At 42.5% G+C, this 25,280-nt stretch overlaps 1 protein-coding gene across 1 annotated transcript in view; it reads right to left on the bottom strand.

Annotated features, from left to right (window-relative positions):
- LOC106570773 (regulating synaptic membrane exocytosis protein 3) overlaps positions 1-25,280 on the bottom strand; it is a 61,990-nt gene that overhangs the window by 15,444 nt on the left and 21,266 nt on the right. Inside the window, exons 3-6 of the mRNA XM_014143271.3 lie at positions 24,016-24,171; positions 23,504-23,682; positions 13,681-13,822; positions 965-1,077 (exon numbers count right to left, since the gene is read on the bottom strand). Of these exons, the coding sequence (XP_013998746.3) occupies positions 965-1,077; positions 13,681-13,822; positions 23,504-23,682; positions 24,016-24,171 (590 nt within the window). The remainder of the gene's footprint in view (positions 1-964; positions 1,078-13,680; positions 13,823-23,503; positions 23,683-24,015; positions 24,172-25,280) is intronic.

Raw genomic sequence — 25,280 nt, 5'->3', positions numbered from 1 at the left:
GATGGAAGAATGGAGTTCAGCCGATTTCTTGTCAATTTTCATAGAAAGACCTTTGTTACCATCCTGAATTTCCCGGAGGAGAGTAGCCAGCATGTCTTGCGAGGCTGCCGAGAGCAATAGTCTGGAACCGTCATCTGAGATATGAGGGCTAATGCTAAACTTGCTAGCTGTGGCGTTATCGTTGTGTTGGGATTCAACGACGTTTTGGTCGTCCTTCTTGCCTCTCGGTCGGAGGTCCATGGCTCTTTGGGAAGGTAAGTATTTGACAATTTATCAGCCGATGTTAGAATATTGTTTCAACGTTGTTATTTAGGTAATAATAGGATAAATTTCAAGAGCTCGGTTTGTCAACGTCTGTTCAGCTCCGCGGCATCACGTGTCTCCTGAGGTCTACATTTTTTTTCTGTGGTCTTGGCTGATTTCTTTTGATTGTCCCATGATGTCAAGCAAAGAGGCACTGAGTTTGTAGGTAGGCCTTGATATACATCCACAGGTACACCTGAAATTAACTCAAATGATGTCAATTAGCCTATCAGAAGCTTCTAAAACCATGACATAATTTTCTGGAATTTCCCAAGCTTTTTAATGACCCACTGGAATTGCGATACAGTGAATTATAAGTGAAATAATCTGTCTGTAAACAATCGTTGGAAAAATAACTTCTGTCATGCACAAAGTAGTTGTCCAAACCGACTTGCCAAAACTATAGTTTGTTAACAAGAAATGTGTGGAGTGATTGAAAACGAGTTTTAATGACTCCAACCTCAGTGTATGTAAACTTCCGACTTCAACTATATATTAATATTCTAACCAGAACACTATCCTAACCGTCCCATCTGGATGTTACCTGCAGAGAACAGCATAACAAGTAGGAGTGTCAAAACAAGGAGGAGGGATTATGGCCAAGGGGGAGGAGTGATTACTAGGAGTTGTCATAAAAAGGGAAAGGAGTCATGGTGCTTACCCATTGGTGGCGTGGCAAGTGTCTGTCTACCAGCTAGCTGTGCGGGGCCCAACCCTTCCAGGAACTCAGTGAAGTGGATGTCAGATGTGATACGGACACCGGGGAAGATAAGACTATGGAAAGACAAAACAGACTAGTTGTTGACATCAGGGAAGATTAGGCTATGGAGAGACAAAACACACTGGTTGTTGACATCAGGGAAGATGAGGACATGGAGAGACAAAACACACTGATTAGTGTGTTCTGTTCTGAATATTAATATACATGTTCTCTGCAGGTGACATGCTGATGGAATCGTTAGGGTTGGTTGTGATTATAATACTAATATATATATATATGTAAAAACACTACCATTCAAAAGTTTGGGTCACCTTAGAAATGTCCTTGTTTTTTAAAGAAAGCACATGTCTGTCCATTAAAATAACATCAAATTGATCAGAAATACAGTGTAGACATTGTTAAAGTTGTAAATGATTTTATAGCTACCTGCCCTATTAGGAAACCCGTACTGTGGTGAGTCAGACTGGGGGTTCCCTAATTCCCATAACCTGCACACCCCTTTTTGCTCTTGTGCTGTGGGGAGACCAATCTAAGTCTCTCCGAGTGCTCATTGACTCTGGGGCTGATGAATGTCTTATGGATGCCACGATGGCTTTGGAGCTTGGTATTCCCACTCAGCCTCTCTCTCTGCCCATGGATGCTAGGGCACTGGACGGCAGCTCTATAGGGCAAGTCACCCATAGTACTGTGCCCGTTCAATTACGGTTTTTGGTAACCACAGTGAGACCATACAGTTCCACCTCATTGCATCTCCCCATGTTTTGACATTTTCCTGGCTCCAAAAGCACAATACTGTAATTGACTGGACCACAAGCTCCATCCTGGGTTGGAGCCCTTTTTGCCATTCCCACTGCCTTCAAGCAGCACAGCCTTACCCAAGTCGTCCTCCTCAGGATGTTAGCTAGACTGTGGATGTCTCTGCTATTCCCACATAATACCATGACCTCCTGGAAGTGTTCAGTAAGGCACGTTATACTTCCCTTCCCCCGCACAGCCTTATGATTGTGCCATTGATCTTCACCCAGGCACTACACCACATCGGGATCGGTTGTACTCTCTGTCCTGACCAGAGAGCATTGCTATGGAGGAGGACATAGAGTAGTCTCTGGCCACTGGGGCTGTCCGTCCGTCTGCATCTCCTGCCGGCGCTGGGTTTTTATTTGTGGAGAAGTAGGACAAGACCCTACGCCTGTGCATTGACTAGCGGGGCTTAATGATATCACTGTCAAATCGTTACCTCCTACCTCTCCACAGCGTTTGAACCTCTCCAGGGGGCTACCATGTTTTCCAAGTTGGACCTTCGGAATGCCTACCACCTGCATAGGATACGCGAGGGGGATGAGTGGAAGACATTCTTCAACACAGCCTGTGGACATTATGAGCACCCGGTCATGCCATCAGGCTTTGGTCAATGATGTGCTTCGGGACATGCTGAACCGGTTTGTGTTCGTCTACCTTGACGACATCCCTCTTTTTTCCCGATCTGCCCAAGAACATGTACCCCATGTCAGACAGGTCCTTCAGTACCTCCTGGAGAACCAATTGTTCGTGAAAGCCGAGAAGTGTGAGTTCCACCGCTCTACTATAACCTTTCTGGGATATGACATTGCTGAGGGCAATGTTCAGATGGATCCTGGAAAGGTGAAAGCAGTGGTGGATTGGCCTCAACCAACGTCCAGGTTTCAGTTGCAACGGTTTCTTGGTTTTGCAAACTTCTACCGCCGTTTTATTCGGGATTACTGCACCCTGGCAGCCCCCCTCTCAGCATTCACCTCCCCCAAGGTACCGTTCAAATGGTCTCCAGCTGTCGACAAAGCCTTTGTAGACCTGACTCATCGGTTCACAACAGCACCCATCCTCATCCATCCGAACCCCTCGCGTCAATTTGAGGTGGAAGTGGATGCTTTGGATGTTGGAGTGGGGGTCATCCTGTCCCAGCGATCTGCCCAGAACCAGAAGCTTCATCCCTGTGCTTTCCTGTCCCATTGTCTCAATCCTGCTAAGAGGAACTACGATGTGGGCAACCGAGAACTCCTGGCGGTGAAGATGGCGTAGGAGGAGTGGGGGCACTGGCTGGAAGGATCAGAACAGCCATTCCTGGCCTGGAACGACCATAACTTGGAATATCTCCGTTCAATCAAGCGCCTCAACTCAAGGCAGGCCCGGTGGGCCCTTCTGTTTACCAGATTCAACTTTACCATTTCTTACCATCCAGGATCTAAAAATGTGAATCTTGACGCTCTCTCCCGCCTATACAGTTCCTCTGCCAAACCCTCGACTTCCGAAATCATTCTCCCTACCTCATGCCTTGCTGCCACTGTGGATTGGGGTATTGAGAACCTGGTTCGCGAGGTGCAACGCTCCCAGCCTGGACCTGAAGGGGGCCCGGCTAACCGGCTGTTTGTCCCAAACCCAGTCCGGTCTCGGGTCCTGGAATGGGCTCATTCCTCCAGGCTGACCTGTCATCCAGGGTCCCGTCGTACACTAGCCTGCCTTCGACAATGTTTCTGCTTGCCCACAATGGTGCCTGACGTCTCTGCTGTCGTCACCGCATGCACTTTGTGTGCTCAAAACAAGACTCCGTGGCAAGCTCTGTCTGGCCTCCTGCAGCCACTACCGGTTCCTAATTGTCCCTGGTCTCATATATTCTGACAGTAGTCGACCGGTTCTCCAAGGCTGCCCATTTCATCCCTCTCCCCAAACTACCTTCTGCCAAGGAGACGGCCCAGCTTATGGTGCAGCATGTCTTCCGGATCCATGGACTCCCGGTAGACATGGTCTCCGATCGGGGTCCTCAGTTCTCGGCTCAGTTCTGGAAGGCATTCTGCACCCTTATTGGGTTGTCAGCCAGCCTGTCATCTGGATTCCATCCCCAAACTAACGGTCAGTCGGAGCGAGCCAACCAAGACCTGGAGACCACCTTAAGGTGCCTGGTCTCAACCAACCCCACTACCTGAAGGCATCAACTGGTCTGGGTGGTGATGCCCGGAACACTCTTCCTAGTTCTGCCATGGGACTCTTCCCTTTCGAGTGCACCATGGGGTATCAGCCTCCACACTTCCCTGAACAAGAGCAGGAGGTCAGCATACCCTCGGCCCCAGATGTTTGTCCGCCGCTGTCGACGTACCTGGAGAAGAGCCAGGGCGGCTATTCTCAAGACCAACTCCAGGTATCGTCGACAAGCGGACTGTCGCTGGACCCTAGCTCCACGCTACCACATTGGGCAGAGGGTATGTTACTGCTAGTACATCATCCTTAAAACAACGTTACTGCTAGTATATCATCCTTAAAACAACAATGTTACTGCTAGTACATCATCCTTAAAACAACGTTACTGCTAGTATATCATCCTTAAAACAACAATGTTACTGCTAGTACATCATCCTTAAAACAACGTTACTGCTAGTATATCATCCTTAAAACAACAATGTTACTGCTAGTATATCATCCTTAAAACAACAATGTTATTGCTAGTACATCATCCTTAAAACAACAACTTTAGTACATCCTCTTTTAATACCAATGTTACTGCTAGTACATCCTCTTTTAATACCAATGTTACTGCTAGTACATCCTCTTTTAATACCAATGTTACTGCTAGTACATCCTCTTTTAATACCAATGTTACTGCTAGTACATCCTCTTTTAATACCAATGTTACTGCTAGTACATCATCCTTAAAACAACAATGTTACTGCTAGTACATCATCCTTAAAACAACAATGTTACTGCTAGTACATCATCCTTAAAACAACAATGTTATTGCTAGTACATCATCCTTAGTATCAATTGTACATCAGCCTTAATACAGTAATCAAATCAAGCTTTATTTGTACAGCACATTTCAGACATGATGACAAGGTGCTTCAAAGGAAAAAATAAATAAAAACAATTTAAATAAACTGAAATATTTACTAAACAACACATTTAAGAGAATAAAATAAAAAAAAAGAATAACAATACAAACTGAACGACTACAAAGTACCCTGAGGAAAAGCAAAGGTGTTTTTTAAGATATCTTTTAAAAAATGTCCACAGTTGCAGCCCCCCTCAGATTCTCTGACAGGCTGTTCCAGAGGGCTGGGGCCATAGTAGCTAAAGGCTGCCTCTCCATCCCCTCTTGGTCCTAGGCCACTGCCAGAGGGACCTGAGGGACCTACCGGGTACATAACTTAAAAGCATGTCTGACATGTAATGGGCTGGACAATCATGGATATATTTAAAAACCAATAGAATAATCTTAAAATGAATTCTAAAACTCACAGGCAGCCAGTGCAGAGACCATAAAACCGGTGTAATGTGGGCTCTCTGTCTGGTCTTGGTCAGTACCCGTGCTGCAGCATTCTGTATGTTTTGCAGTTGACCAATGGCTTTCTTGGGTAGACCAGACAGGAGAGCATTACAGTAGTCAAGCCTGCTTGTAATAAAAACATGGATGAGTCGCTCTGTATCAGCCTGAGAGAGAAATGATCGCACCTTGGCAATGTTCCTCAGATGGTAAAAATATATATTTTAGTCACATTCCTAATGTGTGATTGAAATTGAGTTCAGAATCTAAAATAATACATAGGTGTTTTATCTTTATTGCCCTTGAATTAAAATGTGCGGCCAGATTCTCTCTGTGATTCGGCTCTAACAATAAGTACCTCGGTCTCATCTTGATTGAGCTGGAGGAAGTTGTGAGCTATCCAAGTATTTTAATCACTGTTACAGTCAAATCATTTATCCGTAGAGCTAAAATCCTCTGGTGACACAGAAATGTAAAGTTGTGTATCGTCTGCATAGCAGTGAAAATCAATGCTGTGCTTTCTGATAGTGTTGCCAAGGGGTAACATATATAAACTGCGAACAAGAGAATACCTTTCCTCGAGCTCTGCAAGCGAAACTGAAGGGAAGCCGCCATCTAAAATTACAAATTTAACATTGGAGGGGGACGTTTTTATAACTATGTCTCTAGAAGATAGAGTATTGCTTACAAGCATGAGAGAGCGGTTAAAAAAACGGGATATATTGCCTGGGCTACTGGGGGAGGTTGAGGCCTTAAAAACAGCAATGGATTACAGTAATAAAATGATGGAAGAAATATGAGCAGAAAATAAGATATTGAAAACTACCGTGGACTCCCTAAATGACACTACAGAGAGCCTACGGTATGATAATAAAACAACGAAAGCTGAATAACTTGATCTAAAGTGTAGAAGTATGAAGAATAATATTGCTATAATGGGAATAAAGGAGGGTGAAAACAAGCTAGGATAAAGGATTATAGAATGAGAAACCTGCATAGGATCTCTGGAGTAGGCCTATACAATCCTAAAATAATTGGTGTCATTACCCTTTTACATTTAAAAAATGTAAAGGATTACTATTATTCCGATACACACTGGCCAATTGGATTAGGTATTGTCAACAGGGTTGTTGTCTCTATTAGTGTGTGGTGGGCTGGCTAACACTGGGATAAACTGATTAATGTTAACGGTAGAACCAACACAATAACTGGCTTATGGAAGCACTTCTCTAAGTGAGGTATATTATATATTTCAATATAAGATATTTATTTTTTGTTTTCCATGTTATTTGGTTAGTTCTCTTAAAAAGCACCCTCATAGATATTTATGTTATCATGGGACTGCCCATATTTCCCTCTGGCCTAAGCCAATTAGGAGGCCAAGGGTTTGCCTTAGGACGTAAAGGTGCGTCATGAGTCAGGGAGATGGTCTGGTGGTCTTAGTGACAACCGACCCAGATATGGGGGTAGGTTTTAGTGGGTGGAATATTAGGACAACTGGAGGTTTACATGGTTGCAGCTACAGTATGCTTAACAGTGCAAATATTACGCTACAGCTATATGGACACAATCATCATGGTGCTTTTTAATGGTAAGTTTACAAACACTGGTTGGGGTAAGTATAACTGAAACGTGGGTATCATTATGGTAAGTGGGGAAATAAGTATAGCAAGTTATAATTGAAGATCATGGATACATTAGAACTAGTGGATACATGGAGGCTGAAAAACCTGACCTAGTGAGATATAGAGGAGGCTTAATCAAGCTAGCAGTCTTGATTAATTCCTATTCTCATTCTTGCTGGCATCAAAAGTAAAAAACCAAAGCAGTTTAGATCAAAAGAGATTAGACTAATAAAGGAAATGGTGGAAGTAACAGCACAGGTAGATGGTAAAGGAAACTGTACTATAGAGACACAAAATAGGATAGAGAAAAAAACCATTGAAATGCTAGCTATTAAAATGAGATCCAAGAAGAACATCAAGGGGTTAGAAATCCAGGGGATAAAAACAAAACTGTCAATGTATGCCGATGACTCAAGTATTTTCTTAAGTCCGCAATCTGGATCCCTGCACAATCTCATTGAAGATGTTGATCACTTTTCTAGCCTCTTTGGACTAAAACCTGATAACCCCTCTTTGGACACTGTGTTAACTAACCTCCAGACGAGCTTCAATGCCATACAACACTCCTTCCGTGGCCTCCAAATGCTCTTAAACGCAGGTAAAACTAAATGCATGCTATTCAATCGATCACTGTCCGCACCTGCTCGCCCGTCCAGCATCACTACTCTGGACGGCTCTGACTTAGAATGCGTGAACAACTACAAATACCTGGGTGTCTGGTTAGACTGTAAACTCTCCTTCCAGACTCACATTAAGCATCTCCAATCCAAAATTAAATCTAGAATCAGGTTCCTATTTCGCAACAAAGCATCCTTCACTCATGCTGCCAAACATACCCTCGTAAAACTGACCATCCTACCGATCCTCGACTTCGGTGATGTCATCTATTAAAATAGCCTCCAACACTCTACTGAACAAATTGGATGCAGTCTATCACAGTGCCATCCGTTTTGTCACCAAAGCCCCATACACGACCCACCATTGCGACCTGTACGCTCTCGTTGGTTGGCCCTCGCTTCATACTCGTCGCCAAAACCACTGGCTACAGGTTATCTGCAAGTCTCTGCTAGGTAAAGCCCCGCCTTATCTCAGCTCACTGGTCACCATAGCAGCACCCACTTGTAGCATGCGCTCCAGCAGGTATATCTCACTGGTCACCCCCAAAGCCAATTCCTCCTTTGGCCTCCTTTCCTTCCAGTTCTCTGCTGCCAATGACTGGAACGAATTGCAAAAATCTCTGAAGCTGGAGACTCATATCTCCCTCACTAGCTTTAAGCACCAGCTGTCAGAGCAGCTCACTGCACCTGTACATAGCCCATCTGTAAACAGCCCATCTATCTACCTACCTCATCCCCATACTGTATTTATTTATTTATTTATCTTGCTCCTTTGCATCCCAGTATCTCTACTTGCACATTCATCTTCTGCACATCTACCATTCCAGTATTTAATTGCTATATTTTAATTACTTCGCCACCATGGCCTATTTATTGCCTTAACTTACCTCATTTGCACTCACTGTATATAGACTTTTTTTCTTTTGTTCTACTGTATTATTGACTGTATGATTTGTTTATTCCATGTGTAACTCTGTTGTTGTGTGTCGAATTGCTACGCTTTATCTTGGCCAGGTCGCAGTTGCAAATGAGAAATTGTTCTCAACTAGCCTACCTGGTTAAATAAAGGTGAAATAAAAAAATAAAATAACAAAGAATTATGACAACTGTACCATATTACGGATTGGATCGTTAAAAAATCCAGTGTTTACACTGCCTTGTAGTTTACCAATAAAATGGGCAGATGGTGAAGTAGATATTCTTGGTATTCACATCTCAAAAAATATAAATGAACTTACCACAATCAATTTCAATAGAAAGTTGAAAGCAAAAATAAACAAGATTCTGCAACCATGCAGAGGTAAATACTTGTCTATTTATGGAAAAATCACATTGATTAACTCTTTGGTCCAATCACAGTTTACTTACTTAGTAATGGCACTGCCTGGTCCAGATGAGTCATTTTTTAAATCATACGAGCAAAAAATATTTCATTTTATTTGGAATGCAAAGCCAGACAAAATTAAAATATTTATATAATGAATATGAGTTTGGGGGCCTAAAATTATTAAATATTAAAGCTTCACTCATACATAAATGATACTTAAATCCAAAATGGTTCTCCAGTAGATTATTATGAAAGGCTCATCCTTTGTCCAAAAATGGCCTTTTTGCCTTCATACAGATTACAACTTTCTCTGAGTTATGTTCACCAATGGTGACAAAAAAACTATTGACCGGTTAAATAGATCCTAAATCAATGTATAACTGGACCGGAGAGGCCAAGCCACCTCTCCAGTCTGTCCAGATGGACATCACGGTCACCAGTGTCGAACTTAAATCCAAGAGTACAAGCACAGAGAGCTGTTTGGCATCTGTGTTGTCTCTTGGATAATTTAACACTTTGACTAAGGCTGTCTCAGTGCTGTGGTGGGCCCGAAAACCAGATAGGATTTTTTTTAAAATACAGTTGGCACTTAAAAAATAATTTAGCTATTTGAAAACCCATTTCTCCAGAATTCTGCTTAAGAATAGGAGGTTGGAGATTGGCCGGAAAATTCTAAAAGCTGAAGAATCTAGATACATTTTCTTCAGAAGGGGTTTCACCATAGCAGTTTTTAGTGCCTGTGAACAGGGAGTGATTAACAAAAGCTTGCACTTCTTCATATATGCAATTAAACCTTTTTTCCAAGGTGGTGGGGAAATTCAATGGCCTTGGAGTCAGTCTCTTTGTCAACATGAATATTAATATCACCCAACACAATGATTTTATCATAGTTCTCAAGGACAATAGACAATAGTTCAGACAAAACAGTAAAGAAATTGGGGCATTGCTTTGGTGGCCTCTACAAGGATATGGTCAGCACTGGTGGCTGACATTTAAACAGTATAGCATGATGCTCAAAAGACCCAATGACACCAAACAAAATGTCCTTACAGCTGAGAGCATTAGTAAAAATAGAGTCTGTCCCCCACAATCATTTTCCCTTTTCTGATCGAGTATGAAAAGCTGTAGTCTGGAGGGAGGCTTCAATAAGAGCGGCACTACAGTATGAAGACAGTCATGTTTCAGTGAGAAACATGCAATCAACTTCGCGCTCAGCAATGAGGTCATTCACGAGAAAGGTTTTATTACATTTAAAATATTCAATGTGTGGGCCACCCTGCCCCTGGGGCATCTGCCTAGATGTAACCAATGGAATAACAACAACATTATTAATGTTACAACCACATTTTCTGACAGTATCCAATCTAACAGAATGGTAGGAGATGACAGTTTGTATTAACTCATTAGAAGGCAGAGTTAAAGGAACATAAATGAGTTAATTAGTCTTCTGTTGGTTATTCTGAAAGGGAGAACAGGAGCACTACCAGGCCCTGTCCATCAGTCTCTAAAACAGTTTGATGTTGCTGGGACTGGAGCACTACCAGACCCTGTCTGTCAGTCTCTAAAACAGTTTGATGTTGTTGGGACTGGAACACTACAAGACCCTGTCTGTCAGTCTCTAAAACAGTTTGATGTTGCTGGGACTGGAGCACTACCAGACCCTGTCTGTCTGTCAGTCTCTAAAACAGTTTAATGGTGTTGGGACTGGAGCACTACCAGACCCTGTCTGTCAGTCTCTAAAACAGTTTGATGTTGCTGGGACTGGAGCACTACCAGACCCTGTCTGTCTGTCAGTCTCTAAAACAGTTTAATGGTGTTGGGACTGGAGCACTACCAGACCCTGTCTGTCAGTCTCTAAAACAGTTTGATGTTCCTGGGACTGGAGCACTACCAGACCCTGTCTGTCAGTCTCTAAAACAGTTTGATGTTCCTGGGACTGGAGCACTACCAGACCCTGTCTGTCAGTCTCTAAAACAGTTTGATGTTGCTGGGACAGGAGCACTTCCAGACCCTGTCTGTCAGTCTGTAAAACAGTTTGATGTTGCTTGGTCCGTAGCACTACCAGATCCTGTCTGTCAGTCTGTAAAACAGTTTGATGTTGCTGGGACAAGAACACTACAAGACCCTTTGTGTCAGTCTCTAAAACAGTTTGATGTTGCTGGGAGTGGAGCACTGCCAGACCCTATCTGTCAGTCTGTAATACAGTTTGATGTTGTTGGGACTGGAACACTACAAGACCCTTTGTGTCAGTCACTAAAACAGTTTGATGTTGCTGGGACTGGAGCACTACCAGACCCTGTCTGTCAGTCTCATTAAACTGTTTTAGTTGCTGGGACAGGAGCACTACAAGTCCCTGTCTGTTAGTCTCTAAAACAGTTTGATGTTGCTGAGACTGAGCATTAACAGACTCTATTTGATGTTGTTGGGACTAGAGCACTACCGGACCCTGTCTATAAGTCTCTAAAACAGTTTGATGTTGTTGGGACTGGTGCACTACCAGACCCTGTGTCAGTCTCTAAAACATTTTGATGTTAATGGGACTGGAGCACTACCAGACCCTATCTGTCAGTCTCTAAAACATTTTGATGTTAATGGGACTGGAGCACTACCGGACCCTATCTGTCAGTCTCTAAAACAGTTTGATGTTGCTGGGACTGGAGCACTACCAGACCCTGTCTATAAGTCTCTAAAACAGTTTGATGTTGCTGGGACTGGAGCACTACCAGACCCTATTTGTCAGTCTCTAAAACAGTTTGATGTTCCTGGGAATGGAGCACTACCAGACCCTATCTGTCAGTCTCTGAAACAGTTTGATGTTGCTGGCACCAGAGCACTACAAGACCCTCTGTCAGCCTCTAAAACAGTTTGAGCTTAACTTGATCACTTAGCTACGTTGTTCTCTTTATTATCAGACAATAAATGGAGGACACGCATGAACCTTATGATCTTGTGTTTGCTTGTGAGTTCTGCAAGTAGCGTCAGTCAAGATTTGAAGGGTAACATCTGTCCTTTTCTTCTACCAATTCATGGCAATGTGAATACTTCAATGATACGGATACTGTCTCTGACATCGATCTACCAGCTAACCTTCGTGCAGAAACTGGAAGAGTGCAAAACGCTGGGAACATAGCCTAGGGAAATTATATAGCTATTGATTTATTATTTTTTTACACTCCAAAAACAAACTTATACATATGAACAACTTACAGACACACAAAAACAATGACTACATCTCATCTGCCCAGACCCACATTGTCACGGTTGTCGTAGGGTAGAGACCAAGACGCAGCGGGAAAATATGTACTCATCTTCTTTTTATTTGGTGAAGAAGGGAAACACAACAAACGTATACAAACCACAAACGAACTGGACAGTCTTGTCAGGCACACAGCTAAACAAGCACAATCTCCCTCAAAACCCATGAAAAACAAACTCCTACTTATAGGACCCTCAATCAGAGGCAACAATAACCAGCTGCCTCCAATTGAAGGTCCAACCCCAATTAACTAAACATAGAAATACACAAGACTCGATAGAACATAGAAAATATACTAACATAGAACAATCTAACAAACCCCGGACTAATAAATCAAATACCCTTCTACCTAAACACACCCTGAACCACATAAATCAAACACCCCCTGCCACATCCTGACCAAACTACAATAACAAATAACCCCTAAACTGGTCAGGATGTGACACACATGCCTCCATTATTGTTTGCCACTTGGCATTAATTTGTTTTCTCGGTCACCCATGCTATTTCAATATTTTAATAAAAAATAATTACATTTTTTCATTGGGTTAATTATGGCAGATTGATTTACTTCCAAGTTTTAGTATAGGGGTGAAGTGCGTTACCCCAATGGGCTGGATGATTCTTTTCTCATAACTCATCTTCAATATTTGTCAGGTATATCAGGAGATCATCTGCAAATAAGTTTAGTTCAAATTCATGTTTACCAATACGGATACCTTTTACGTTTGGGTCCTGCCTAATTCTTTCTGCAAGCGTTTAAATTGCCAGAGCAAACAGGAAGGGGGAGAGAGGACATCACTGTCTTGTGATCCTTTCTAAAGCAATTTCATCAGATAAAATGTACACTAATAACACTATCAAATGTTTTTATTAAATGTATTATTTCAGCTGGAAAGTTGAAAGCTTCCAAAGTCTTAAATAGAAAAGGACATTCAAGAAGGTCAAAAGACTTTTCGGCATCAACAGCCATTATTGCTAAATCTATATCTTACTTTTTTGTTTATTGTATAAACTGAAACATGTTCTTGTATTTGTAAGTGTCTTTTTAATTAACCCTGTTTGATAGATAGATAGATATGTAGTCTGGCAAATCTGGTAAGACTTTTTCCAATTCTATTGCTTATAAAATTTGTTATTATTTTATTGTCACAATTTATTACATTTATGGGTCTATAATCAGCAGGGGATTCTCCTGAAATATTAACAGATTACTTAAATTGAGAAACTACCCTGCTCATTACCACAAGAAAATAATCTGAGTACTCTGTGTGACTTTGTAATGTGTTACCCACAATACTACTGCAAGTATATCATCCTATCCTATAACGCTCAGGTAGTGTATTCATAATAACAACACATTGAAATGGGACATTATGTTATCAATGTTTGATCTAGGTAATCCATTGATTTTGTACTTCATTCACAAACTACTATGTTAATATTGGGAGATTTCCAGTGCACTATAAAGGATCCAGATTATCTGTATTTATAGTGTATCCTAGAGGGGGAAGAATGATAGGATAAAGAGAGGGATGCTTACTTTCCCGGCTTGGCCTCAGCGTCAGGGTCGGAAGACTCTCGGCTGATCTGCCGTGTCAATCTGCTCTTGAACTCGATGGCCAATCCCGTCTCAACACTCCTCTGGACTGGCAGACGAATTATCTTCTTCTTCCCTTCCTCCTCTGAGAGAGACAGACGGGGACGTGTTAGCCTTGAGTGGTAACATCTAACTATAATGTTACACGGAGAGCGATACAGACGGGGACGTGTTAGCCTTGAGCGGTAACATCTAACTATAATGTTACACGGAGAGCGATACAGACGGGGACGTGTTAGCCTTGAGTGGTAACATCTAACTATAATGTTACACGGAGAGCGATACAGACGGGGACGTGTTAGCCTTGAGTGGTAACATCTAACTATAATGTTACACGGAGAGCGATACAGACGGGGACGTGTTAGCCTTGAGTGGTAACATCTAACTATAATGTTACACGGAGAGCGATACAGACGGGGACGTGTTAGCCTTGAGTGGTAACATCTAACTATAATGTTACACGGAGAGCGATACAGACGGGGACGTGTTAGCCTTGAGTGGTAACATCTAACTATAATGTTACACGGAGAGCGATACAGACGGGGACGTGTTAGCCTTGAGTGGTAACATCTAACTATAATGTTACACGGAGAGCGATACAGACGGGGACGTGTTAGCCTTGAGCGGTAACATCTAACTATAATGTTACACGGAGAGCGATACAGACGGGGACGTGTTAGCCTTGAGCGGTAACATCTAACTGTAGTGTAACATATTGATTTGAGGTTCCACAACCTGTCAAGAGAGGTCAGCAACCCTCTCCCTGTAGCATCAAATCATTTACTTTAGCGTCATCATTATCCGTCTCCCTTCTGACGGCCCCGAATTTGTCTGAACCGTCTCAGTGGTTCTCCTCCTGACACTTCGCTTCGCCTTTAATTCGCTATTAAATAGCCAGCATCAGATGCCCAAAGATGGTGACAGGTGGTACAAATGAGGAAATCAAACCCTCAGTTCCACAGCTCATTTAGACCATTCTGTTCCATTTAATAGTGTGCATTTTAGCCATGTTGTAAGATTAACAAAGACTGGATCCAAAAATGTCTATTGTTGGACATCTACAAATCTCCGTTGGTACCAGCAGTTGTGGCCATCTCCGCTGGAGATCTGTTGACAAATTGGATTGACTGACTGACCGACTGAATGCAACTTTTCCAAGTGCTTTTTCATTTGTTTTTATTGTGATTTACTCCGTATTGGGTTGGGATATGTGTTCAGTTGTTGGTGAAACAGTGAATCATTATAATTTGTATTTGAGTTTATTTTTTATTTTATTTTTACAGGGACAGTGCACATTAATCAACGTTTCAGTAAAAGTGCCGGTTTTAGCCAGCCGGCTAATTTTCAACCGCAGTCCCTGGGCAGGTTATTAAAAACCATTACAATATAGACAATCATTGAACAGTGAGCACACGCAGAGTAACATAGGACAAGCAAGACATAGCATACAGACAGAACAACATAGGACAAGCAAGACATAGCATGCAGACAGAGCAACATAGGACAAGCAAGATGTAGCATACAGACAGAGCAACATAGGACAAGCAAGACATAGCATGCAGACAGAGAAACATAGGACAAGCAAGATGTAGCATACAGACAGAGCAACAAAGAACAAAAAGCAACAAGACAAAATCCATAAAAACAACAAAGTGTTTCCACACCTCTCAAGCTACAGACAACAGACATGGAAAGCGGCAATACACAGCTAGGGATTATGTTCACAAGTCTGATTGACCTTTAGCCATGTCTTCATGTATTTTGTGAAAGTGTGATATGTGGTGCAGTTATGTGTGTCTGATGGCAGTGTATTCCAGACATGGGACGCTCTCACAGAGAAAGCGGATTTACTAAAGGTGCTTTTCCTTAAGGGAACTATACAGTCACCTCTCATGGCAGACCTTGTGGATCTGCTGCCATATGTTTGGGTTTTCTGTTTAACAAAAGTACTGAGTGGAGGGGGAGCCAGGCCATTTAGGATCTGGAATACAAGACATGCGTCGGTGTATTGCACCAGATTTTCCCAACTCAGGAGCTCATGCTTTCTGAGGATGTAACAGTGATGATGGCTATTGGGCTTTCTATCGAGCACTTTGAGAGCCTGTTTGTAGACAGACTGAATAGGTTTTAATGTTGTATAGCAAGCTTGGGTCCAACTAGTCAAGCAGTATGTTAAGTGGGGGAGTATCATCGATTTGAAATACAGTTTTGCTACCTCTGTGGTCAAACAATTTCGTATAAATCGGAAATTAGCTAGGTTGAATTTGGTTATTTGAATGACCTTTTTCACCTGATTTTTAAAAGAGAGGTTGGAATCAAGTATGATTCCAAGGTACTTAAAATCAGATACCACCTGGAGCTTCTCCCCTGATACACAGACATCTGGTTCAGTAGCATCAGATACCACCTGGAGCTTCTCCCCTGATACACAGACATCTGGTTCAGTAGCATCAGATACCACCTGGAGCTTCTCCCCTGATACACAGACATCTGGTTCAGTAGCATCAGATACCACCTGGAGCTTCTCCCCTGATACACAGACATCTGGTTCAGTAGCATCAGATACCACCTGGAGCTTCTCCCCTGACACATAGACATCTGGCTCAGTAGCATCTGTTGCCCTCTTTGTGAAGAACATGCAAACTGTTTTTTTCACATTGAGATGCAAACACGAGTCACTGAGCCACTTTGTAACCTGGACCATTACAGTAGTGAGTTCTTGTGCAGCTTGTTGTTTGCTCTTTGCATGCACATATATCACTGTATCATCTGCATACATTTGAACTTCAGACCCAGTGCAGACGGAAGGCAGATCATTAATGTACAAGCTGAACAGGAGGGGCCCCAGTATTGACCCTTGGGGCACGCCCACATCATAGCTAAGAGTGGGCGACAGCTCATTGCTCACTCTGACACACTGAGTTCTGCCTTCAAGGTATGATTTCATCCATCTCAAGGCATCGGGGGAAAAGTTGAACTTGGACAATTTTGTGATGAGAATCTCATGGTTAACAGTATCGAAAGCCTTCCTTAGGTCCAGAAACACAGCCCCAACAACGCCCCCTTTGTCCATCTTGGACTTCACATTTTCCAGAAGAAAGCAGTTGGCCGTTTCTGTGGAGTGTTTTGCTCTGAAGCCAAACTGCATGGAGTGTAATGTGAAGGGGCTGTTGTTGAGGTGGGAAATCAGTTGTTCTGCTACACACTTTTCAACAACCTTCGACACTACAGGTAGTATACTAATGGGCCTGTAGTTACTCACATCAGCAGGGTCGCCCGATTTAAAGATGGCCGTTATTATGGCTGACTTCCATACCCTTGGAAACACCCCCAGACCAATAGATGTGTTGGTGACCTTAGTAATGGGGCCAATGAGTGACTCTTTGTAGTTTTTAAGAAAGGTAGAGTCCAGCCCAAACACATCTTTGGATTTAGAGTTCTTTAGTGAGCTAATCACCTTGTTCACCTCCCTTATGATGAAGACAGGTTGAGCGTCATTCACTAGCACTGAGCCCAATAAACCAGTGGAGGGGTTCTGTGTCAGTACCTTGACAGAGTCAATAAAGTAGGAATTGAAGGCTATTGCTATTTCAACTGCATCCTGTGTTATATTGTTATTCACCAGGATTTCTAGTCTTTTTGCAGTGTTACTATGGTCTTTCCCTGTTAACTTTTTTAGATTCTCCCAGATCAATTTAGAATTTCCCTTTGCCTCACCAATTATGTTAATAAAAAAGTTTGCCTTGGCCTGTCTGATTTCTTTCATCACCTTATTTCTCAACATGGTAAACCTACGTCTGTCATGCTCTAATTTGGATTTTAGGGCTGTTTTTAGAGCATAATCTCGTTCCTGTGTGGAACACGTGGTTACTGCATTATGAATTTATGAATGGATAATTACTTTTCTACTGAGGTCATCATTAACAGAACCTGAGGTATGGGAAATTTACAAGTAAACCTTAGGTATTATTACATTTGTGAGATCATTTATGTTGAATATACAGTGCAACCAACATCAAAGAACACAGTTGTTTTGAAGTTCTTTCTTTACATATTTAAGGGTTTTTATGCAAAGTGTAATTACAAAACAGACTTTTAAATAAGTATTTTCGATGGCAGCTTCATTATATAATACCCGCAAAACACCAGTCTCAACGTCAACAGTGAAGAGGCGACTCCGGGATGCTGGCCTTCTAGGCAGAGTTCCTCTGTCCAATGTCTGTGTTCTTTTGCCAATCTTAATATTTTATTTTTATTGGCCAGTCTGAGATATGGCTTTTTCTTTGCAACTCTGCCTAGATGGCCAGCATCCCGAAGTCGCCGCTTCACTGTTGACCTTGAGACTGGTGTTTTGCGGGTACTATTTAATGAAGCTGCCAGTTGAGCACTTGTGAGGCATCTGTTTCTCAAACTAGACACTAATGTACTTGTCCTCTTGCTCAGTTGTGCACCGGGGCCTCCCACTCCTCTTTCTATTCTGGTTAGGGACAGTTTGCGCTGTTCTGTGAAGGGAGTAGTACACAGCGTTGCACGAGATATTCAGTTTCTTGGCAATTTCTCGCATGGAATAGCCTTCCCTTATCAGAACAAGAACAGGCTGACGAGTTTCAGAAGAAAGGTCTTTATTTCTGGTCATTTTGAGCCTGTAATCAAACCCCTAAATGCTTATGAACCAGATACTCAACTAGTCTAAAGAAGGCCAGTTTTATTGCTTCTTTAATCAGAAATAGTTTTCAGCTGTGCTAACATAATTGCAAAGGGTTTTCTAATGGTCAATAAGCCTTTTAAAATTATAAACTTGAATTAGCTAACACAACGTGCCATTGGAACACAGGAGTGGTGGTTGCTGATAATGTTCCTCTGTGCGCCTATGTAGATATTCCATAAAAAAATCTGCCATTTCCAGCTACAATAATCATTTACAACATTAAAACCTGTTGGGGCTAGGGGGCAGTATTTGTACGGCCGGATAAAAAATGTACCCGAATTAAACTGGTTACTACTCTTGCCCAGAAACGAGAATATGCATATCATTAGTAGATTTGGATAGAAAACACTCTAAAGTTTCTAAAACTGTTTGAATGGTGTCTGTGAGTATAACAGAACTCATATGGCAGGCCAAAACCTGAGAAGATTCCATAAAGGAAGTGCCCTGTCTGACAATTTGTTCTCCTTCATTGGCATCTCTATCAAAAATACAGCATCTCTGCTGTAGCGTGACATTTTCTAAGGCTTCCATTGGCTCTCAGAAGGTGCCAGAAAGTGGAATGACGTCTCTCCAGTCTCTGGGCAAAAAACAGCAGGAGTTTTTGTGAGTGATCCGGCTGAGAACAGTGACACTGCAGGGTGCGTCGACGAGAGGACTCCATGTTTTTCTTTCTCTCTTTGAACAAATACAACGTCGCCCGGTTGGAATATTAAATGTATGCATTCACTACTGTAAGTCGCTCTGGATAAGAGCGTCTGCTAAATGACGTAAATGTAAATGAGAGGACCATGAGGGGTGGTGCCAATTCACTGTTGAAGAGGTTAAGCTGCGTCCCTGTCTCACCCCATGGCCCTGTGGAAAGAAATGTGTGTTTTTTTGGCAATTTTAAAAGCACACTTGCTTTTTGGGTTTTATGTCATACGTTTTTCCCCCATCACCACTTTCCATCAATTTGTATAGCAGAACCTAATGCCAAACTGAGTCAAAAGCTTTTTTGAAGTCAACAAAGCATGATAGGATTTTTTCTTGTTTGTCAATTAGGGTGTGCAGGGTGAATATACATTTTACCTTTATTTAACTAGACAAGTCAGTTAAGAACAATTTCTTATATTCAATGATGGCCTAGGAACAGTGGGTTAACTGCCTTGTTCAGGGGCAGAATGACAGATTTTTACCTTGTCAGCTTGGGGATTCAATCTTGTTACCTTTCGGTTACTAGTCCAACACTCTAACCACTAGGCTACCTGCCGTCCCTGTGATCTGTTGTACGGTAATTTGGTAAAAAGCCAATTTGACATATGCTCAGTACATTGTTTTCACTGAGGAAATATACAAGTCTGCTGTTAATGATAATGCAGAAGATTTTCCCAAGGTTGCTGTTGACGCATATCCCATGGTAGTTATTGGGGTCAAATTTGTCTCCAGTTTTGTGGATTGGGGTGATCAGACCTTGGTTTGAAATATTGGGGAAGATGCCAGAGCTGAGGATGATGTTAAAGAGTTTAAGTATAGCCAATTGGAATTCGTGGTCTGTATATTTTATCATTTCATTCAGGATACCATCAACCTCACAGGACTTTTTGTGTTGGAAGGTGTCTATTTTGTCCTGTAGTTCATTCAATGTAATTGGTGAATCCAGTGGGTTCTGGATCTTTAAAAGCTGATTCTAAGATTTGTAATTGATCAGGTATATGTTTTTGCTGTTTTGTTATAGAGTGAAAAAGATTGGAAAAGTGGTTTATCCACTCATCTCTGTTTTGGATAGATACAGTTGAAGTTGGATGTTTACATACACCTTAGCCAAATACATTTAAACTCAGTTTTTTTTTTACAATTCCTGACATTTAATCCTAGTAAAAATCCCTGTCTTAGGTCAGTTAGGATCACCACTTTATTTTACGAATGTGAAATGTCATAATAATAGTAGAGTGATTTATTTCAGCTTTTATTTCTTTCGTCACATTCCCAGTGGGTCAGAAGTTTACATACACTCTATTAGTATTTGGTAGCATTGCCTTTAAATTGTTTAACTTGGGTAAAACGTTTCAGGTAACCTTCCACAAGCTTCCCAAAATAAAAAGTTGGGTGAATTTTGGCCCCGTCCTCCTGACAGAGCTGGTGAAACTGAGTCAGGTTTGTAGGCCTCCTTGCTTGCACATGCTTTTTTCAGTTTTGCTCATACATTTTCTATAGATTGAGGTCAGGGCTTTGTGATGGCCACTCCAATACCTTGACTTCGTTGTCCTTAAGCCATTTTGCCACAACTTTGGAAGTATGCTTTGGGTCATTGTCCATTTGGGTCAAGACCCATTTGCCACCAAGTTTTAACTTCCTGACTGATGTCTTGAGATGTTGCTTCAACATATCCACATTTCCTACCTGCAGCAAAGCACCCCCACAACATGATGCTGCCACCCCCGTGCTGCACGGTTGGGATGGTGTTCTTTGGCTTGCAAGCCTCCCCCTTTGTCCTCCAAACATAATGATGGTTATTATGTCCAAACAGTTCTATTTTTGTTTCATCAGATCAGAGGACATTTCTCCAAAAAGTATGAGCTTTGTCCCCATGTGCAGTTAGTTGCAAACCATAGTCTGTTTTTTTTTATGGCGGTTTTGGAACAATAGCTTCTTCCTTGCTGAGTGGACTTTCAGGTTATGTCGGTATAGGACTCGTTTTACTGTGGAAATAGATACTTTTGTACCTGTTTCCTCCAGCATCTTCACAAGGTCCGTTGCTGTTGTTCTGGGATTGATTTCCACTTTTCGCACCAAAATATGTTCATCTCTAGGAGACAGAACACGTCTCCTTCCTGAGCGGTATGACGGCTGTGTGGTCCCATGGTGTTTATACTTGCGCACTATTATTTGTACAGATGAACGTGGTACCTTCAGGCATTTGGAAACTGTTCCCAAGGATGAGCCAGACTTGTGGAGGTCTACATTTTTTTTCTGAGGTCTTGGCTGATTTCTTTTGATTTTTCCCATGATGTCAAGCAAAGAGGCACTGAGTTTGAAGGTAGGCCTTGAAATACATCCACAGGTACACCTCCAATTGAAGCAAATGATGTCAATTAGCCTATCAGAAGCTTCTAAAGCCATGACATCCTTTTCTGGAATTTTCCAAGCTGTTTAGTGGCAAAGTCAACTTAGTGTATGTAAACTCCTGACCCACTGGAATTGTGATACAGTGAATTATAAGTGAAATAGTCTGCCTGTAAACAATTGTTGGAAAAACAAAGTAGAAGTCCTAACCGAGTTCCCAAAACTATAGTTTGTTAACAAGAAATTTGTGGAGTGGTTGAACGAGTTTTAACGACTCCAACCTAAGTGTATGTTAACTTTAGACTTCAACTGTAACTCTTTGTGTTGTTTGTTTAGTATGTTCCAATTTTCCCAGAAGTGGTTAGATTCTATGGAATCTTCAATTACATTGTGCTGATTTCTGACATGTTGTTTTTTTCCCAAGTGTATTTCTGTATTGTTTTAGTGATTCACCATAATGAACGCAGAGACTCAAGTTTTTCTGGGTCTCTATGGTTTTGGTTGAATAGGTTATTCAATGTCTTTCTTAGGTTTTTTCCTTCTTCATCAATCAAACCATTTGCAATTGTTGCTAATTTTCTTAGGTTGAATACTTGAAAAGTTTAGATTTAATATGGAAGCTGAGAGGTCAAATATAGTGTTCAGGCTTTCTACTGCCAAGTTCACACCACTATTACAGTGAAATGTTTTGTCCAGGAAGTTGTCTAAAAGGATTGAATTTGTTTGCCTAATTGTTTTTTGGTAGGTTTCTGCATTTCCTTCCATCTATAGAATTTGTGCAGTTTCTTTGGCTTTGATGCCTCATGATTAAATAAAGGCTAAATAAAATAAATACAAAATTTGAGTATTGCTCTGTTCAGGTTCTGATAGTGGTGTTGGTGGACTGTGAATGCTCTGAGAGAGACTCTGGGTTGAGGTCGGTGATAAAGTAATCTACAGTACTACTGCCAAGGGATGAGCTGTAGGTATACCTACAGTAAGAGTCTCCTCTAAGCCTACCATTGACTATGTACAGACCCAACATGAGACAGAGCTGCAGGAATTGTGACCCGTTTTTGTTGGTAGCTGTTTGTCCCCATGTGTGCTGAGAGTGTCAGGTTCTTGTCCAGTTCTGGCATTTAGGTCGCCACAGACTAGTACATGTCCCTGGGCCTGGAAATGGTTGATTTCCCCCTCTAGGATGGAGAAGCTGTCATCGTTAAAGTATGGGGATTCTATTGGGGGGATATAGGTAGCACACATGAGGACATGTTTCTCTGTTGAGATCATTTCCTCATTAATTTCTAGCCAGATGTAAAATGTTCCTGTTTTGACTAATTTAATAGAATGGGTTAGGTCTGCTCTATATCATATTAGCGTACCCCATGAGTCTCTTCCCTGTTTCCGACCTGGTAGTTTGGTGGATGGGTCTGCCAGCTCTCTGTAACCTAGAGGGCAACCAGGGGGTCCATCTCCTCTATAATATGTTTATTATAGGACGACAGTCTGTATTCAAAATGTTTTATTTATTTGATGACCCAGTCTCTCTCTGATGCATCAACTCTCTCCCTGTAGCATCAAACCTCTCCTTGTCTCTCCCCGTAGCATCAACCTTGTCACTGTCTCTCCCTGTAGCATCAACCCTCTCCTTGTAGCATAAAACCTCTCCCTATCTCTCCCTGTAGCATCAACACTTTCTCTGTAGCATCAACTCTCTCCCTGTAGCATCAACCTTGTCACTGTCTCTCCCTGTAGCATCAACCCTCTCCTTGTAGCATAAAACCTCTCCCTATCTCTCCCTGTAGCATCAACACTCTCCCTGTAGCATCAACACTTTCTCTGTAGCATCAGCTCTCTCCCTGTAGCATCAACCTTGTCCCTGTCTCTCCCTGTAGCGTCATCTCTCTCCCTGTCTCTCCCTGTAGCATCAACCCTCTCTCTGTCTCTCCCTGTAGCATCAGCAAAGGTGAGGTAAAACAGTGTGGACTCACCCTCAGGGTTAGGGTTATAAGTTGAAGTAAAACAGTCTGGACTCACCCTCATCATTTATCTGTGTGGCACTCTGGCTTTTCTTCCCGAGGCCGACCATCCCCATTATTTTAGCACCGAAGCTTGAGCGCCTCTTCTTGTCGTCATCATCGTCATCATTCCTGTTCAGAGAGCACATCTCCCCTCCCACACTGGAGCTCCTCTGGATGGGAGCCGCTGCCACCGGCCTGTTTTTCATTTTGGACGTAAACTTAATGTTAGTCAGCAACGTCAGCCAGGGCAGGGCAGGGTAGCTCAGGGCAGTATGTTACATAGACGGGACAGAGAGCAAAGATACAGGGAAGGAATGGAAAGAGGACAAGTGGAGATGGGAAGGAGAAAATAGGAGGAGAGGAGGGAGATGGAGAGAATTGCAGAATCAGCTACAGGGAACTACGACACTGACAACGGTCAAAGGTCACAGGTTACAGGTATAAGTGGAACAGGAGCAGTGTCAGGGGTTAGGGTTAGTGACAGGTTGTCGCTGGTTAGAATTCACCAGGTATACTTTACAGACTTACTTGGTCTCTGCTGTGTCTTCTTCCTCCTCCTCTTCCCCTGACACTGCCCCCTCCCCGCTCTCCACCCCACTTCCGCCCCCCTCCGCCCCCACTCGGCCTCCTTCTGCTCCTCCCACTACTTCCTCAGCCAAAGTCCCCACCTCCAACTGGCCCTCACTGAAGACACACAACAGGATGAACGATCGGAGGCATGCAAAACAGAACAGAGGGCAGAGAAAATGGGTGACCATGAACATAGAACATATTCAGAAACAGGCAGACATGGAACATTTTCAGAAACAGGCAGACATGGAACATATTCAGAAACAGGCAGACATGGAACATTCTCAGAAACAGGCAGACATGGAACATATTCAGAAACAGGCAGACATGGAACATTCTCAGAAACAGGCAGACATGGAACATTCTCAGAAACAGGCAGACATAGAACATTCTCAGAAACAGGCAGACATGGAACATTCTCAGAAACAGGCAGACATGGAACATTCTCAGAAACAGGCAGACATGGAACATTCTCAGAAACAGGCAGACATGGAACATTCTCAGAAACAGGCAGACATGGAACATTCTCAGAAACAGGCAGACATGGAACATTCTCAGAAACAGGCAGACATGGAACATTCTCAGAAACAGGCAGACATAGAACATTTTCAGAAACAGGCAGACATGGAACATTCTCAGAAACAGGCAGACATGGAACATTCTCAGAAACAGGCAGACATGGAACATTTTCAGAAACAGGCAGACATGGAACATTCTCAGAAACAGGCAGACATGGAACATGTCTATAGGGAGGAGGTCAGAGACCTGGCAGTGTGGTGCTAGGACAACATCCTCTCTCTGTGTGAGCAAGACAAAGGAGCTGATTGTGGACTACAGGAAAAGGAGGGCCGAACAAGCCCCTACTAACATCGACGGGGCTGAAGTGGAGCGGGTCAAGAGTTTCAAGTTCCTTGGTTTCCACAATAAACTATCATAGTCCAAACACACCAAGACAATTGTGAAGAGGGCACGACATCACCTTTTCCCCCTCAGGAGACTGAAAAGATTTGGCATGGGTCCCCAGATCCTCAAAAAGTTAAACAGCTGCACCATCGAGAGCATCCTGATGGGTTGCATCAACGCCTAGTATGGCAAATGCTCGTCATCTGATCATAAGGCGCTACAGAGGGTAGTGTGTACAGCCCAGTACATCACTGGGGCCAAGCTTCCTGACATCCAGGACCTATTTACTAGGCGGTGTCAGATGAAGGCCCAAAAATTGT

This window comes from Salmo salar, chromosome 14 (assembly GCF_965601325.2).
Source record: "Salmo salar chromosome 14, fSalSal1, whole genome shotgun sequence".
In the NCBI taxonomy this organism is placed as follows: Eukaryota; Metazoa; Chordata; class Actinopteri; order Salmoniformes; family Salmonidae; genus Salmo; species Salmo salar.
This window is presented reverse-complemented; position numbering and strand designations above follow the sequence as displayed.